Source organism: Pantherophis guttatus, chromosome 10 (assembly GCF_059756535.1).
Source record: "Pantherophis guttatus breed Tessera chromosome 10, ASM5975653v1, whole genome shotgun sequence".
NCBI classification, from domain to species: domain Eukaryota; kingdom Metazoa; phylum Chordata; class Lepidosauria; order Squamata; family Colubridae; genus Pantherophis; species Pantherophis guttatus.
This window is the reverse complement of record NC_142072.1, coordinates 24,791,627-24,806,857: the sequence shown is the minus strand read 5'-3', so window position 1 is coordinate 24,806,857 and position 15,231 is coordinate 24,791,627. Positions and strand designations below refer to the sequence as shown.

Below are 15,231 nucleotides of genomic sequence, written 5' to 3'. Positions count from 1 at the left end.
TCCTTCCTTCTCCACCATATCTGCCATATATTCTCCCTTATGCCAATCCCACTTCCATATTCAGGTAACAGGGAAAGGTGAAAAAGGAAGTGTGATCAAATGACCACCAGGACATATTCAGACAATTGACCAAATGCATGCAGAGGTGATGGAATTGCCACTGCTTGTTGCTGAGACCCAGTTCGAGGGAAGGTTTATCTGGGACAGTTTCAAAAGGGAATTCTACAGAGAGCTTTTCCTGATCCTGTTCTTCTGCTTGTCATTTTGTTAATCTTTGCCTCTCTTCCCTGCAGGGTGGGAAAGGCGAACGGGGATCTCCAGGAATCTATGGATCCAAAGGAGAGAAAGGTGATCGTGTAAGTAGGCTCTTTCTTAAACTTCATGGGATACCTGTCCACTTTCAGGCTGCAATGTGCGAAAAGTAGGATCTGGGGATCGAAGCAGATTTTTCTTTGATTTATTTTTTACATTTCTGAGCCACCCATCTCCCTCAAAGTGGGATGCTGAGTTATAAGACTTGGAACATTCAACCACTGCAAGAAAGGGCTCAGGGCTGGGAGAGGAATGAAAGCATCTCAAAAATTTAACTCATGATGACCAGAGGACTATTTCGGGATCAGTCTTGTCTGGAAGAAAGATGGCTGGCCTTTGAGTATCGTATTTTTAGAAAAAGAGGTTCAAACGTCTCTCAGTGTCCCCACTTTAATGAATTCATTAACATTTATTTAAATAAATAAACAAACAAACAAACAAACAAACAAACACCATATTTTTCAGAGTATTAAGACGCACATTTTTCCCCCAAAAAAGAGGGTGAAAATCTGGGTGCATTTTATATTCCGAATGTAGCCCCGCCCAGCTTCTCAAACGGAGGTTTCAGAGGCTGAAAGAAGCATCAGAAACGAAGCTTCAGAAAAGAAGCCCCCAAACAGAACTTCAGAAAAGAAGCCCCCAAACAGAACTTCAGAAAAGAAGCCCCCAAACAGAGCTTCAGAGGCTTTTTTTTCTAAAGCTCTGTTTCGGAGGCTTTCAGAGGCAGGAAAAAAAGTTTTTCCTGAAATGGAGTTCCAGAAGTTTCAGAGGCAGAAAAAAAAAGCAAGGCACAGAGCTCACAACCAAGGAACCTGTTGCTAAAATTCACCTCTGGAACAGCTGATTGGGGGTATTCCAGAAGGCCGAGCCTGCCAATCATCTTTTTTCTTATTTTCCTCCCAAAAAACTAAGGTGCGTCTTATACTCCGAAAAATATGATAAACAAACAAACAAACAAATAAGCAATCCACCTCACTGATACAGCAATTCTGAGTGGCTTAGAAATGATACAAATATAAAACATTAAAAAATCAAAAAAGAATTGTATAAAAACTAAAATAAAGGGGGGCAGATGGCATGGGGTGAGCTCTTCTTATCCCACCAACCACATGCAGCAAAGGGGGGCCCTTAGGGGCCCCTCACCTAAACTAGGTTTTGAAGCCCTTCCCGAAGGCCAAGAGGGTGGAAGCAGCTCTCGCCTCCAGCAGTGGGCTGTTCCACAGGACAGGGGCCATAGTAGGGGATAAAAGGTTTCTCTTTGACCCACCATCTGAAATTCCTTAGAATACAGGGTCTGCAGTAAGCCTCTTCTGTTGGTGCAAGTCGGGTGGGCTAATCCCACTGGGTTGAGGTGGCTCTACAAATATCCCAGATGCATGTCATAAAAGGCCTTAAAGATAAGGATCAACACCTTGAACTGGACCTGGAAGCAAATTGGTAACCAGCACATTTCGTACAATTAATAAATGAGCTGTGGGCTCCTTGGTGCTCTCTGAGCCTGGTTGTTTCCTGGAAGATGTTTCATTTATCCAGCTAGGTAACTTCCTCAGTGCTAGATGTATTAGCTTATTTGTCTGAGTTGGTAGTTCCTTGATTGGAGTAGTGTTTACTTCTTCTTAAAAAAAAAGTTTACACATAACATACAACATATAAATATATCCTCTTTTTAACAAGTGTTTCTTCGTGGTCTGCTTTCCACTGTGATTTTCCCCCCTCCCATGTCTCTCATATTGTTTCATTTTCTTCATTGTCCTTTTTTTGATTGATTACTATGTATTTTCTAATCCTAATAGCCTTAATTTTATACATTTCTATATATTTGCTTCAGATGCCTGAAAAACCCATTAATGCTTAACTTTTTCCCTCTTAAAACAATTAGCATCTTGCATACATATTTTACATTTTATATTCTCCCCTATTTATGTTGTTCTTTATTTCTGCTCTCAAGCCATTCATACCAATTGTTCCAAATTATATAGTAATCTGTCTCTTCTTTTTCTTTAATTTCTTTTTTTAATTTGTCCATCTCAGCACATTCTAAAACTTTTTTTATCACTTCTTCATCTGTTGGTGTTTCTTCCTGTTTCCATTTTTGTGCATATGTTATTCGAGCCGCTGTATTGTTTACTTCTTGATTGTAAGACGTGGCAAGATTGGCAGCAAAAAAAAAAAAAGTAATAAATAAGTAAATAAAATAAGATGTTGGTGCTAATCTCTGCTCATCTGGGTGTTGATTGCTGGTGAGGAGGTGCTTTGGTTGTTTTGTTTCCTGAGGTAACACCAAAAAACAGCTTAATCCAGCAACTACTACAATCAGGCTCACCAAATCTGACAGAGCACACCACTTGTGTATAAAATGAGAGCAAACCTAGTCTATTAAAGAATTTATCAGTGGATCTTTCTTCCTGGGTTGACTTGTGCTTTAAATGGCTTGACAATTGTCCTCTGATTGCTTTGTCTTCTGATCTCCCTTCAGGGTGCTGACTGTGTCCGGATCTCACCTGAGGCTCCATTACAGGTGAGGTCCCTCGTCTCTAAGGAGACTCATGAGAACTTGGCCTCTTCTGCTTTTCCTCTTTTCCATCTGTATCCTATGTTGCCATCCTAACCCTTCTTTCTTTGTTTTTGAAGTGTGCCGAAGGCCCAAAAGGGGAGAAGGGAGACACAGGAGGAAAGGTAGGCATGCCTTTATCAAAATGTGGGAAAAACAAAATGTGTTTTATTCTAGCCTCTCCCTGTTCTTTCTCTTCGCCTTGAACAGGCCTCCACTCTTCACGCAAATCCCTCTCCGCATTCCAACAGATTTGACTCAGGAAGGATTTGGTCAATATTAGCTTAAGATATTATGATTTATTTTTGAAACATGCTCTGCTTGTAAAGCAAACAGGGGGAAAATATGAAGGGGAAAAAAACCCAAACATTTTTTGGGGTGATGTTGGCCCAGACCAGGGGTCAGCAATCCACGGCTCTGGAGCCCCATGTGGCTCTTTCATCCCTCTGCTGTGGCTCCCTGTTGCTGGTCGGCTTCACAGTTGATAGGGCTTTCAGTTAGGACAGGCAGAGGACATAGGACGTCATGCTAGGAGGAGACTCTATGGTGGGGGAACCGGACTTCCGGTCGGCTCCAGAATTGAACGGGGGCTTCCGGTTAGGACCTTTGTGGCTCTTTGAGTGTTTAAGGTTGCCGACCCCTGGCCCAGACATACCTGCAAAGATCAGCAGCTCTGAAAAACGGGCTGCAGAACATCAGTTGTATGTAACATAATGTTCCTGGAAAGTAAAAATGGATTGTTTCAGTCCAAATGTAGCCCTGGCACAGGAGAAGAAGCCTTCGGATTGGGAAACTTGCCTTCTGGAGCTGCTTCCTCCTAGTTTCTTTGTGTCTTTTCTGTCTCCTGTTTTTTCCCACTTAACCTAACAGCATCCATGGCTGTGTTCACACAATATGCCTATCATGTAATCACTGAACAGTCTGGGTTGGCAGCCAGCTACCTTGCTATCCAAAAAAAACCCTGTTTTCATACAACACAGTAAGAGTCTCTCTCACACACACACATTGCACACTCAAAAGCAACCAAAGTTAATCAAGGTAGCTTTGCAAAATGAATAAACACCCAGCTTTGTAACTGACTTCATGAAACTTGTATGAACTTTTTGTGTGTTCTTTGCCTCTCTCACACACATGCCTTCTTGGGCAAGATCTCGGGAGCCTGTTTGTCTAGATGTCCTTTATTTAACTAAAAAGTATTCTTTAAGAAGAATAACAGAGATAATGACCAGAGAAAGGAGAAACAATTTTGTCCAGTGCTGTTGAACATAGGGCTATTGTAAAGGAAGACCCTTTGATCTGTCCCCAGTGGTCCAATCTGCTGAAAACCAAAACAACATTATTAACAATATTTATAGTTTTCTCTATACCAGAGAGCCAACTATCAGACCATTGAGATAACCTAGATAGAAAGCACCAACCATGAATACTAACACTATCCTTATTGTAACGTTACATTACAGAGTCTTGCAAGTCTGAATGTACATCTCCCCTACCTTACTTTTATTCTCCACAGAACGAGGGAGAGTCCCTTCTGAGACCTCATCCTTTGTTTATCACACTATTGTCTAAGCCCTATGGCACGTGTGCCACAGGTGGCACGTGGAGCCATATTGGTGGGCATGCGAGCATTGCCCTAGCTCAGCTGCAGTGCACCTGCCCGTGCCGGCCAGCTGATTTTCGGGTTTTTCTGGGCCCACGGGAAGTCGGGAAACAAGTTGTTTCCAGCCTCCGGAGTAGTGGTGGGTTGCCCCCCAGTTCGCACCAGTTCTATAGAACTGGTAGTAAAACTGGCAGGAGGCTCCACCCACCGAACCCAACATCAGCAAAACCCCACTGCAAACTAGTAGTAAAGGTAAGTAGAACCCATCCCTGCTCCGGAGGGCCTCCAGTGAGGGGGGAACACCCAGTTTTTGCCCTCCCCAGGCTCCAGGGGCTTTCTAGGAGCCTGGAGAGGGCGAAAATAGCCTTCCCCACCCCCACCCCCAGAGGCTGGAAGCAGCCCATTTGCCAACTTCCAGTGGGACCGGAAGGCCCTTTTTTCACTCTCCCCAGGCTTTCTAGGAGCCTGGGGAGGGCAAAAACGGTCTTCCCCACCTCACCCTCCCAGAGGCCCTCCGGAGGCCGGAAACAGCCTGGGGCGCATTGAATTATGGGTTTGGGCACGTGCACGTGCGACGCCCCCCCCCACTCCCCATGCTTTTGGCACACAACGGCAAAAAGGTTAGCCATCACTTGTGTAAGCTGTGGCTCTTCCTCCCATCTCCCAAGGTCATGTCCACATACCACTACACCAACCTTGGATTAGATGAAGAAAATAAAACAGGACTGAACTAGGTTGAACTAGGTTGAGAGACCACAGTAAAAGCCACCGTTAGAGACTGGACCTGAAGTCAGAAAGACATTGTGAAAGAAGATAGAGTCCATAAAATTAGCAGGGGTCAACTCAGTTCAAAGGAAATTAAACTCGATCTATTTTGGGACTTGCCATCATTTTTGAGGGACAGAATCTTTTGTAGCATCTTTACTTGATATGTGTTTCTATCCAAGCATATGGAAGCATATACAATATAGCAAAATAATAAGGTTATGTCAAAGAATCAGCCCTGGCCAGGATAAATGCAATTTCAAATGACCACAACCACAAGGGTCTGCTGTGATTTCAATTGTTTAAGAATGGAGTGACAAGGCCAGGATTGAAAGAGTCACATCAAAGTTGTGTAAAGGAAGAATGAATCACATCAGGGGTGTGAGTGCATGTGAAAAGCCAAAGTGTCAGATCCACCAACATAATCAAAGCCCCAATTGAATTTTTTATGCGGACACATTAAAAAGGAGTGGGACTTCAATTGCAAAATTGAAGCTTGTCATCTTGATTTTGGTGACCTTCTCTCTCAGCTACCCCAGGTACCTCAGTCTAAACTGCTGCTGTCTTTTGTCCTATAAACTGATACAACTTTGATCTAGAAAAGTGGCGGAGGACTCAACTTTGCCATATTATCATCTCAGCAAAGAGGGAGTTTCTTTATTCCTCCCTAGGGTAGGATCTGGACCAAGACCAGAACCATCAAAACCACAAGAAAGGTGTTTTAGAAGAATATTCCTTACAGTTCTAGCTATCAGCCAATAGAACAGGCTACTGCATGATATAGAAAGCTTTCTTTTCCTTACGGGGAAGTCTTCAAACTGTAAACACTTCAAGGAAGACCAGACTAGGAAACGGAAGTCATGCAGGCCAATACTGTTTTTATTATATAGCAACAGAATTTTATAGGGACGTCATGGCTCAGTAGCTAAGACGCTGAGCTTGTCAGTCGAAAGGTTGGCAGTTCAGCGGTTCAAATCCCGAGTGCTGCGTAACGGGGTGAGCTCCCGTGACTTGTCCCAGCTTCTGCCAACCTAGCAGTTCGAAAACACGTTAAAAATGCAAGTAGAAAAATAGGGACCCCCTTTGGTGGGAAGGTAACAGCGTTCCGTGCACCTTTGGCATTTAGTCATGCCGGCCACATGACCATGGAGACGTCTTCAGACAGTGCTGGCTCTTCAGCTTTGAAACAGAGATGAGCACCGCCCCCTAGAGTTGGGAACGACTAGCACATATGTGCGAAGGAAACCTTTACCTTTAACAGAATTTTGTAAGTGTGAATGCACTTCCCCACTCCCTCCCTTTAGTTTTGTGAGAACTAGGGAAGGTCTCATCCGGGGCACTGTCCCAGGTTACAGTTCTGTCCTGAATTCAGATTGCTTTTAGCTGATCCCTGTCTTGGTTACTGCTCTTCCTCTTATCCCCCAAAGTCATTCCTTCTGCCTATTACATAAACGGATGCTGGATGGCTATCTGTCAGAGACTCTGTAGATTCTGCCACAAGCAGATTTGATGACCTCTCAGTTCCCTTCCAAGTCTAGGATTCTTTGCATTTTTAGAAAAAAAAACTTCACTTGGCAAGTTTCTTTGCATCTGAATCCAGGGGCCCTTTAGCCCTCTTGCTTCAACCTGGCTTCAGTAGGGCAGTGTCTGTCAAGTGCAATTTCAACAGTTTAGTCAGCTAGTAAACTTCCTGTGACCTTCCTAACCCTGGACAGAGCCTTCTGCCCATCTGCTTAACACTTCACCGTCTCCTCTGTGCGGTTTTGCAGAGATGCTGAGGTTTTCCCTTCCTCCCGGTAATTGGAACTAAGGCTAGGGAGACAGCTCATTGCACACAGCCAAAGTTTATATTGCAAATGATAAATATTTAGTTTCACTGTTTTAGAGCCAGGCCTGTGAAGGCATTACAGCTCTTCTCTGGGACTGGCCAAACGCCTCCTGCTTTATGTGCACAAAGACCAACCTAGAAATGTAACAAAATAAAGATTTTGGCTGGTTGTTACAAACTAATATTATTTAGTTTGACTTTCCCTTTCCTTCTGATCTGGCCGTCTTCTCCTCATTCCTTAGAGGTCCTGCACCAAACCAGAGTCCATCTTTAATGATGCAAGTAGTTTGCTTTAAATTGGAAAGATTTCTGTCTATGGGTGAGGAACAATAAAGGAAACTACTTAGAAGAAACTCAACGTATCTCTCTTGGTTTTTGGAGCTTGATATGTTGTCACCATTTCCTTCAGAAGCCTCCTTAAACTTCATGCATTGGAAGAAGTGGTTAAGACTGAAACTGAGCTGTAGAGATGATATACAATCCAATGTCCCAATCATCGATGGTTTAACCCCCAGGCCACTAAGAAGAGAAATTGTATGCAGATCTACCAAGTAGAAAAACATTTATCAGGAATATAATGTTGACAGTTGGCCAGCTCTCAAAGCTTAGCACCTTCTATCATGCTCTTTTAATGGGTGTAATTTAGTTTCTGAAAACTCTACATATTTCATCCCATAGCTTCTCTGAACACATGAATACATTGGATATATGTGTTTTCCAAATAACACATTTGTAAATCCCCAAACCAGCATTCTTTTCCAATTTGGTGTCCTTTAATTATAGTGGATTTTGAATCCCAGATTGCAAGCCAACACTTCTGGATAATGGTTGTTTTAGGGATGTAAAATTAATTGTTTGTGATAACTGGTTCTTAAGTTTCAGCATAGTTTAAACCAGCATGTTGGCTGGGAAATTCTATGAAGTGAGTTTAACACTGCCACACAGCTTAACACTGCCAAGGTCGAGAAACACTGGTTTAGACTGTAAATTTCTATATTGCTAATTAATGAATACTTTTTTTGTTTCCAGGGGCTTCAAGGATTGACTGGAGCTCACGGGCAGAAAGTAAGTTTTGGGGAGATTCAGTTCAGGGATTGAATTAGAAGGGGATGCAACTGAGCCAGGATTCAGAACAGTGGTGAATTTTTTTTACTACGGGTTCTGTGGGCGTGGCTTGGTAGGCGTGGTAGAGGAAGGATACTGCAAAATCTCCATTCCCACCCCACTCCAGGGGAAGGATACTGCAAAATCTCTATTCCTACCCCACTCCAGGGGAAGGATACTGCAAAATCTCCATTCCCACCCCACTCTGGGGCCAGCCAGAGGTGGTGTTTGCCGATTCTCCAAACTACTCAAAATTTCCACTACTGGTTCTCCAGAACCTGTCAGAACCTGCTGGATTTCACCCCTGATTCAGAATCTGATTTGACATGATTCAAAACTGAATCAAGATAGACTTCCTAAATTGATGGGATATAATTGACAAATCCTAGCTTTGGAGAATGAAGGAGCAAGTTCATGGGAAGGCGATCCACCTCATTGTTTCCCTCACATTTCAAGCTAGGGAAATTATGATTTCCTTAACACATGATTATGGAAGTGTGCTGTGATTAAGAATAGCAGCTCGCTGTTCTGTTAAGAAGCCCTAACACCAATTGGGAAAATAGCAGATCAATGAACTAGAATCAGTGATGAAATGATAGGTTGAGAAAACTTAAATTGTGACTGAAATACACTGGATTGCCGGCTACATTCTACTAAATTGGTCATTTTCTGCAGGGCCAGAAGGGTGAGAAAGGTGACTTTGGACTTCACGGGAAACCAGGCGCCCCTGGGCGAGATGTAAGTTGCACAACAGGCATCTTTCTCTTCGATGTCATGTCTGCTGCTGCTTTCCCCTTGTTTCCTGTATTATTTATTTTTTATTTATTTATTTCTCTTATACTTATATGCCACCCTTCTCCCAAAGGACTCACAGAAATTAAAAACGATGAAACAATAAAAATAGCTACTAAAATAATCAATTAAAATCTCCCAATTAAAAATCACCCATCAGGTCAGCAAATTTGTTGGAAAAGCCATGTCTTCAGGTCACGGCGGAAAGAGCGGAGGTCGGGGGCCGTCCAGAGCCCCGTGGGTAATCCATTCCAGAGGGTTGGTGCACCCGCAGAGAACGCCCTCATCCTGGGCTCCACCAGCCGACATTGTCTGGCTGATGGCACCTGGAGGAGGGCAGTCCTATGTGAGCGCACAGGGCGGTGGGAGGCAGGCAGAAGGTGGTCCTGCAGGTACCCCGGGCCCATGCCATGTAGGGCTTTATAGGTAAGTATCAGCACCTTGAAGCGGATCCGAAGGATCACCGGCAACCAGTGCAGCTCACGCAGGAGTGGTGTTACACGGGAGTAACGGGGAGCTCCCGTAACAACCCGCGCAGCCGCATTCTGGACCAGCTGGAGCCTCCGAGTACACCCCAGGGACAGCCCCATGTAGAGGGCATTGCAGTAGTCCAAACGAGAGATAACAAGAGCTTGGGTGACTGTACTAGACAATGCTCAAATGATGCCCAGAGAATTACATCAATATCCAAACACCATTTTTACTAGGATCAGGAATTCATCTCTTTGTATCTTTGAGGAATGGGGTAGAGACAGGGTTTCTTTTAAAAAAAAAATATCAATATTTATATTTAATAACTGTTCAGCTATCTTGCTATCTGTACAAATAGAAAGGCATCAAGGTAGTTGCATTAGAGGTCAAACCATTGCATTGAACCATATTCCATTAATAGGTGAAAAATGTGTGCCAGGTTCAGCCAATCCAAAGGCTTAATAATTCCTGGCCAGTAACAATCTCTGTCTTGCTTCCTACTCTTTTCCTAACTAAAGGAGATGTCTCTGGAGATTCTCAGTCATCCAGGTCATGGTTGTCCCAAAGGTGCTTTTTTCAAGAGGCAACTGGACTTTCTGTTTTTTCTTTGAAGACATTTCACTTCTGATCCAAGAAGCTTCTTCAGAACTGAAGAAGCTTCTTGGATGAGAAGCAAAACATCTTTTAAAAAAAAACCACCAGAAAGTCCAGCTGCTCTTGAAAAAGTACCTTTGGGACAACTAAAGGGAGACTTGAGTATATTCAGGCTTAAGAAAATCTCTTCTTATCCTCAGCCTATAGCTCTGATGGTGAACCTATGGCACGCGTGCCAGAAGTGTGGCACACATGCCGTTGCCAGCCCCTCTTCTGGTTTCTGGAGTGTGCATGTGGGCCGGCCAGTTGATCTTTGCGTGTTCCAGAGCGCTGGAAACCTGAAGACCAGCTGGCTAGTGTGTATGTGAGCGCTGACCAGCTGGTCTTTGAGTTTCCGGCACTCTAGCACACATGCACATGCATGCACCCACATGTGCACACATGCGCACCCACACATCATCTGGTTTGGGCACTAAGTGCCAAAAAGGTTCGCCATCACTGGCCTATAGAGTAACAGTAAAAAAATAACAAGAGTTGGAAGGTTCCTTGGAGGTCTTCTAGTCCAACCACCTGCTCAAGAGGAGATCCTATACCATTTTAGACAAATGGTTGTCCAATCTCTTCTTAAAAACCTACAGTGTTGGAGGGCCCCAACTTCTGGAGGCAGGTTCTTCCACTGATTAATTGTTCTCACTGTCAGGAAATTTCTCCTTAGTTCTAGGTTGCTTCTCTCCTTGATTAGTTTCCATCTATCACTTTAGTTTCAGAGTCCACCTCAGAGGAAGCTGATCGTGAATTGCATGAAGTGTAAGGGAAGCTCCTCTTCTAACAAAGCCTGTTTTTTGCTATTTTGTAGGGCCGACCTGGAGAGCTGTGTTTGGTAGGGCCTAAAGGCCAAAAGGTATTTATTAATTTATTCCATAAAATTTATATGCTACCCATCACACTGTTATGCATTGTGCTAGTTGAAGACAGAGATGGGGGGGGGCATTTTTCTGATAGATAAACATGACTAATGGCTGTGTTTTTAATCTCAGGGTGATCCAGGTTTTGTCGGCCCCGAAGGGCTTGCTGGAGAACCGGGACCTCCAGGGTTGCCAGGCCCATCTGGAATTGGCCTTCCAGGGAAACCAGTAAGGATTACTACTCTTCTTGGAAAATAAATCATCTTTAAAAGTGGAGTCTCCTTCTAATTAAGTTTGATCTCTGATAGTCTCATAGACATATCAGTGTATTTTTCTTGGGAACAGTAACTTGTCATTGCCTTCTTGTCTTTCCACATCACAGTCTAGTGTACAGTCCTGATATTCCCATAAACCAATCTGGTGTAGTGGTTAAAGTGCTGGGCCAGAAACTAGGAGGTGGTGAGTTCTAGTCCCAATTTAGGCATGAAAGTCTAGTGGGTGAATTTGAGCAATCGCTCTCTCTCAGCCCAACCCACTTCATAGAGTTGTTGTTGTTGTGGGGAACATAGGAGGAGGAAGGAGTATTAGGAATGTTCACTGCCTTGAATTATTTATAAAGTAATAGATGTGCGATAAAAACCAAATAAATAAATAAATAAATAAATAAATAAATAAATAAATAAATAAATATATATATCCCATCTACAGTAAATACTCACCATGTTCAACCTTGTTCACCTTCTATACACAAACTAGGTCAGCCAGATACTGCCACCTGCTGATACTTTCCCTACTAGTACATTAAACCTGTAATTCAGAGAAGACTTAAATTACTTAGGACTTGATGGGAACACCATGAAGAGGTGTTCTACTTTTACTGCTGGGCTTATTTTTCCAATTCAAGAAAATAGATGGAGGTTGAGGTAAAAGCAGATAAATTGCAGTAAGGGAGGTGAGGGCATTTAACCCTTCTCCACTTCATCATTCTTCTGGCCTAAATATCTCATTTCCCAAAACTGCTATTTCATCCTTTCAAAGGAGATATATGTTCCTGGAGACCAGTTTTGGGTTGAGAAAATATAGGCCTAGTTTAAATTCAAAGAACTTTGAATCCAACAAGAAGATTCCACTAATAAGTCTTTCCGATCATATCAAAATATTGCTTTAGCTCTGGTCAAATTTTTCAGTTTCTGTATAAGGTATATCAAGATTCATTTTGGGGCTCCTGCAGAGAGAATGACAAACCTGGCTAGAAGCTTGATGATGGTTGTGATGCCTGTGATGCTGAGGAGGAAGATTTTCTTGGAAGTGATAACCATAATCACTTGATGACTGTTTCTGACTGAGCTGGAGTGGCTGTCTAGTAACTACATCCATTCAGATCTTAGACTTTTCCCAATCTCTTACAGTGCTGCCCTCTTGGGAGACCTCCTTTTCTCTTAACGCTAACCTCCAACTGTCTGTTGGTGACAGATGGTTGAATAGAATAGAATAGAATAGAATAGAATAGAATAGAATAGAATAGAATAGAATAGAATTCTTTATTGGCCAACTGTGATTGGACACACAAGGAATTTGTCTTGGTGCATACGCTCTCGGAGTACATAAAAGAAAAGATACATTCATCAAGAATCATAAGGTGCAACACTTACAGTCATAGGGAAACAATATAAATCATAAGGATACCAGCAACAAGGTTACAGTCATACAGTCGTAAGTGGGAAGAGATGGGTGATAGGAATGATGAGAAGATTAATAGTAATGCAGACTTAGTGAATAGTTTGACAGTGTTGAGGGAATTATTTGTTTAGCAGAGTGATGGCATTTGGGAAAAAACTGTTCTTGTGTCTAGTTGTTCTGGTGTGCAGTGCTCTATAGCGTCATTTTGAGGGTAGGAGTTGAAACAGTTTATGTCCAGGATGCGAGGGGTCTTGTTTACATTCTTTGCATTTGTGCTTTCTCTTCAGCTAATGGAGAAGGAATCTTCCAGCCCCTTAATCCTGAAACTGATAGGGATGCTTTTGATAAAACTCCATCCTAACATAAAGTTGAAGGAGGTTGTAGGCTTCAAAAGTAGAGTCAGTTCATTGCCTTTTCCTGTGTGAATTGTATTGGCTGATGGATACATAGGACCTCATGTTCAATGTTTTTGCCCGGGGTGCATTTATTTTGAATTCTGTTACAGTCTCAGTTACCTGTGATAGAGTTATGATTTCCCGGTGGTGGACAGTCATGCTAACAGCTGGGGACAGCTGTTTTATTACTAGGAAGAGGGTTGCTTCCTTCAGTCAATGCACTTTTTGTAGCATCTCTTTGAATGGTTTGCCACTATTCCAGAAGTTATCATACTGATAAAATACCTACAAGACATAAGTCTGGACTTTTTTTATCAGATTGTGCTTCCTGTCTTTAATAGTGCTTTTGGTGACTCATTTCTGAACAACTGTAACAATTTGGTTTTCATTTCAGGGTGATCCTGGTGGCCCCCCAGGTTTGCCAGGAGAAAAGGTATGTCATGAACTTTTAAGAGCTTTGTGACCTCCAGTGGTTCTAATCTTGAAATGAACATCATGTGTTTTGGTCTTAACAGTGTTACTACTGGGTTAAATTTCATTGCCATCAATCTTCTTCTCTATTTCCAGGGGAGTTCAGGATCTCCAGGGGACAGTGGATCTCCTGGGAAGCCAGTAAGTCTTTTCTTCAGCATACAAATCAATGAATCAAAGGCCACAACATCTAAGGAGGTTCTAGTTGTCATTTGACTTCCAAGCTCTTGATTGGGCTGTCTTAGCCAAGTCATGGGGCCACAGACAGTTTCCTTGGGAAACTGGATGATCCACTGATGAGTTTATCTTAAAACAGGCATCTTAAAATGAGTTTATCTTAAATGGGTTTATTTTAAAATTGGCTGCTTCCCTCCTGTTGTGGTCATGGTCTTCCATGCTTTGAGATCCATTTCATCAAGCAGAATCAAGAGTTTTGTAGATGTAGGGAACTAGTTGAAAACAAGGCCTCCTGTCTTAAGGAAGTTTCATGATGGCTGATGATCTCCTCTATGCATTTTCAGCAATGCAATCCCCATTCTGTTGGCAGAGTAAAGAAATATTCCCAGGTATTTTTTAACAGGAGACCTGTTCAATCTTGTGGCCATCTATCCCCCAGGAGTGGCTTTTGGGCCTTTTGGCAAATGCTGTGATTTTGGTTTTCTGATAATTGAATACTATCCGATCTTATATGTGGTACTGGGCTAATGCTCTCAGTGTTCTTTAAGGCCAGTCAATGTTCTGGAAAGTAATGCTGCTTTGTCTACATAGAGTAGAGCAAAGATACGTCTCTCAGCAAGTTTAGAATTAATATAAAAAATTGTAGGGGGTTGGTGGGGGGAAATATGCAGCCTTGCTTGATGCCTGTCTCCATTTGAATGGCTACTTAAACAGAAGAAAGACAAAGAAATAAAACAATAAGGGGAAAAGAAAAAAACTAGAAAGAGAGTTGCTTTTATTTTGCTGTGATTTAAAAAGGAGAGAGATCTTTCTTTCTCTTGCTCTTTGTTTCTCCCTTTTTCCTTTCTCACTTTCTTTTCCATTCTTTCTTTCTCCCTCCCTGCCTCTTTTTCTTTCTTTCTTTCCTTTCCTCCCTCCATCCCCTCCCTCCCTCCCTCTCTCCCTCCCCTGTTTCTTTTATTTTCTCTTTTCTTTTCCCCTCCAGAGTATTATACACACATATAAATATATACACAATTTCCATAACAGTTTCAGTAACAGCTAACCATTTTTTTTCTGCATCTGGAATTGTATTTCATCAGTATTTGCTTTCCCTTTTGGGAAAACGTGTGTCCCAAAGTCTCCAGTGTGGATTGAATGTGCAAATTTACATAGCGTATGCAATTTCCCTCCCTATATTTACTTCTGGCATATTTTCCCTATGAAGGAAAGGCATATAAGTGCCAGTTGTGTCCTGTTGCTGTTCTGAGTATGTGTCGTCTAGCAGCTTATCCTTGGGAAGCAATCCAGCTTCACATTCCATTGTGAACGTTGCAATCTGAGAAACTCTTGATTGGACTCCTTGTCAGCTCTCATTCCTTTTGTTTAGGGTTTAGAACAACAGATCTCATGGAAATTTGGAAGCGTTTGCTACCCCCTCCCCATCAGTTGCTTTTGTTAAATGTTGTTTTTCTGTCTTTTGGGTGCATGTGTGTTCTAATGCCATGGAAGTGAATTTTTTGCCAAGGCTACTCTATGTCCCAGTTCATATGAAGCTAAAATATATTGGCCCTACTAATACTTTGTGACTCTGGGTGATGAAGAGG

At 42.5% G+C, this 15,231-nt stretch overlaps 1 protein-coding gene across 8 annotated transcripts in view; it reads left to right on the top strand.

The window, feature by feature from the left end:
- The window catches only part of COL16A1 (collagen type XVI alpha 1 chain), a 292,947-nt gene that overhangs the window by 148,722 nt on the left and 128,994 nt on the right, over positions 1–15,231 (top strand). For all 8 annotated transcript variants that reach the window (XM_087876808.1, XM_087876807.1, XM_087876811.1 and 5 more), the window contains exons 12-20: positions 294–356; positions 2,789–2,830; positions 2,944–2,988; positions 8,086–8,121; positions 8,836–8,898; positions 10,874–10,918; positions 11,055–11,150; positions 13,392–13,430; positions 13,565–13,609. In XM_087876808.1, coding sequence (XP_087732934.1) covers positions 294–356; positions 2,789–2,830; positions 2,944–2,988; positions 8,086–8,121; positions 8,836–8,898; positions 10,874–10,918; positions 11,055–11,150; positions 13,392–13,430; positions 13,565–13,609 — 474 coding nt within the window. The remainder of the gene's footprint in view (positions 1–293; positions 357–2,788; positions 2,831–2,943; positions 2,989–8,085; positions 8,122–8,835; positions 8,899–10,873; positions 10,919–11,054; positions 11,151–13,391; positions 13,431–13,564; positions 13,610–15,231) is intronic.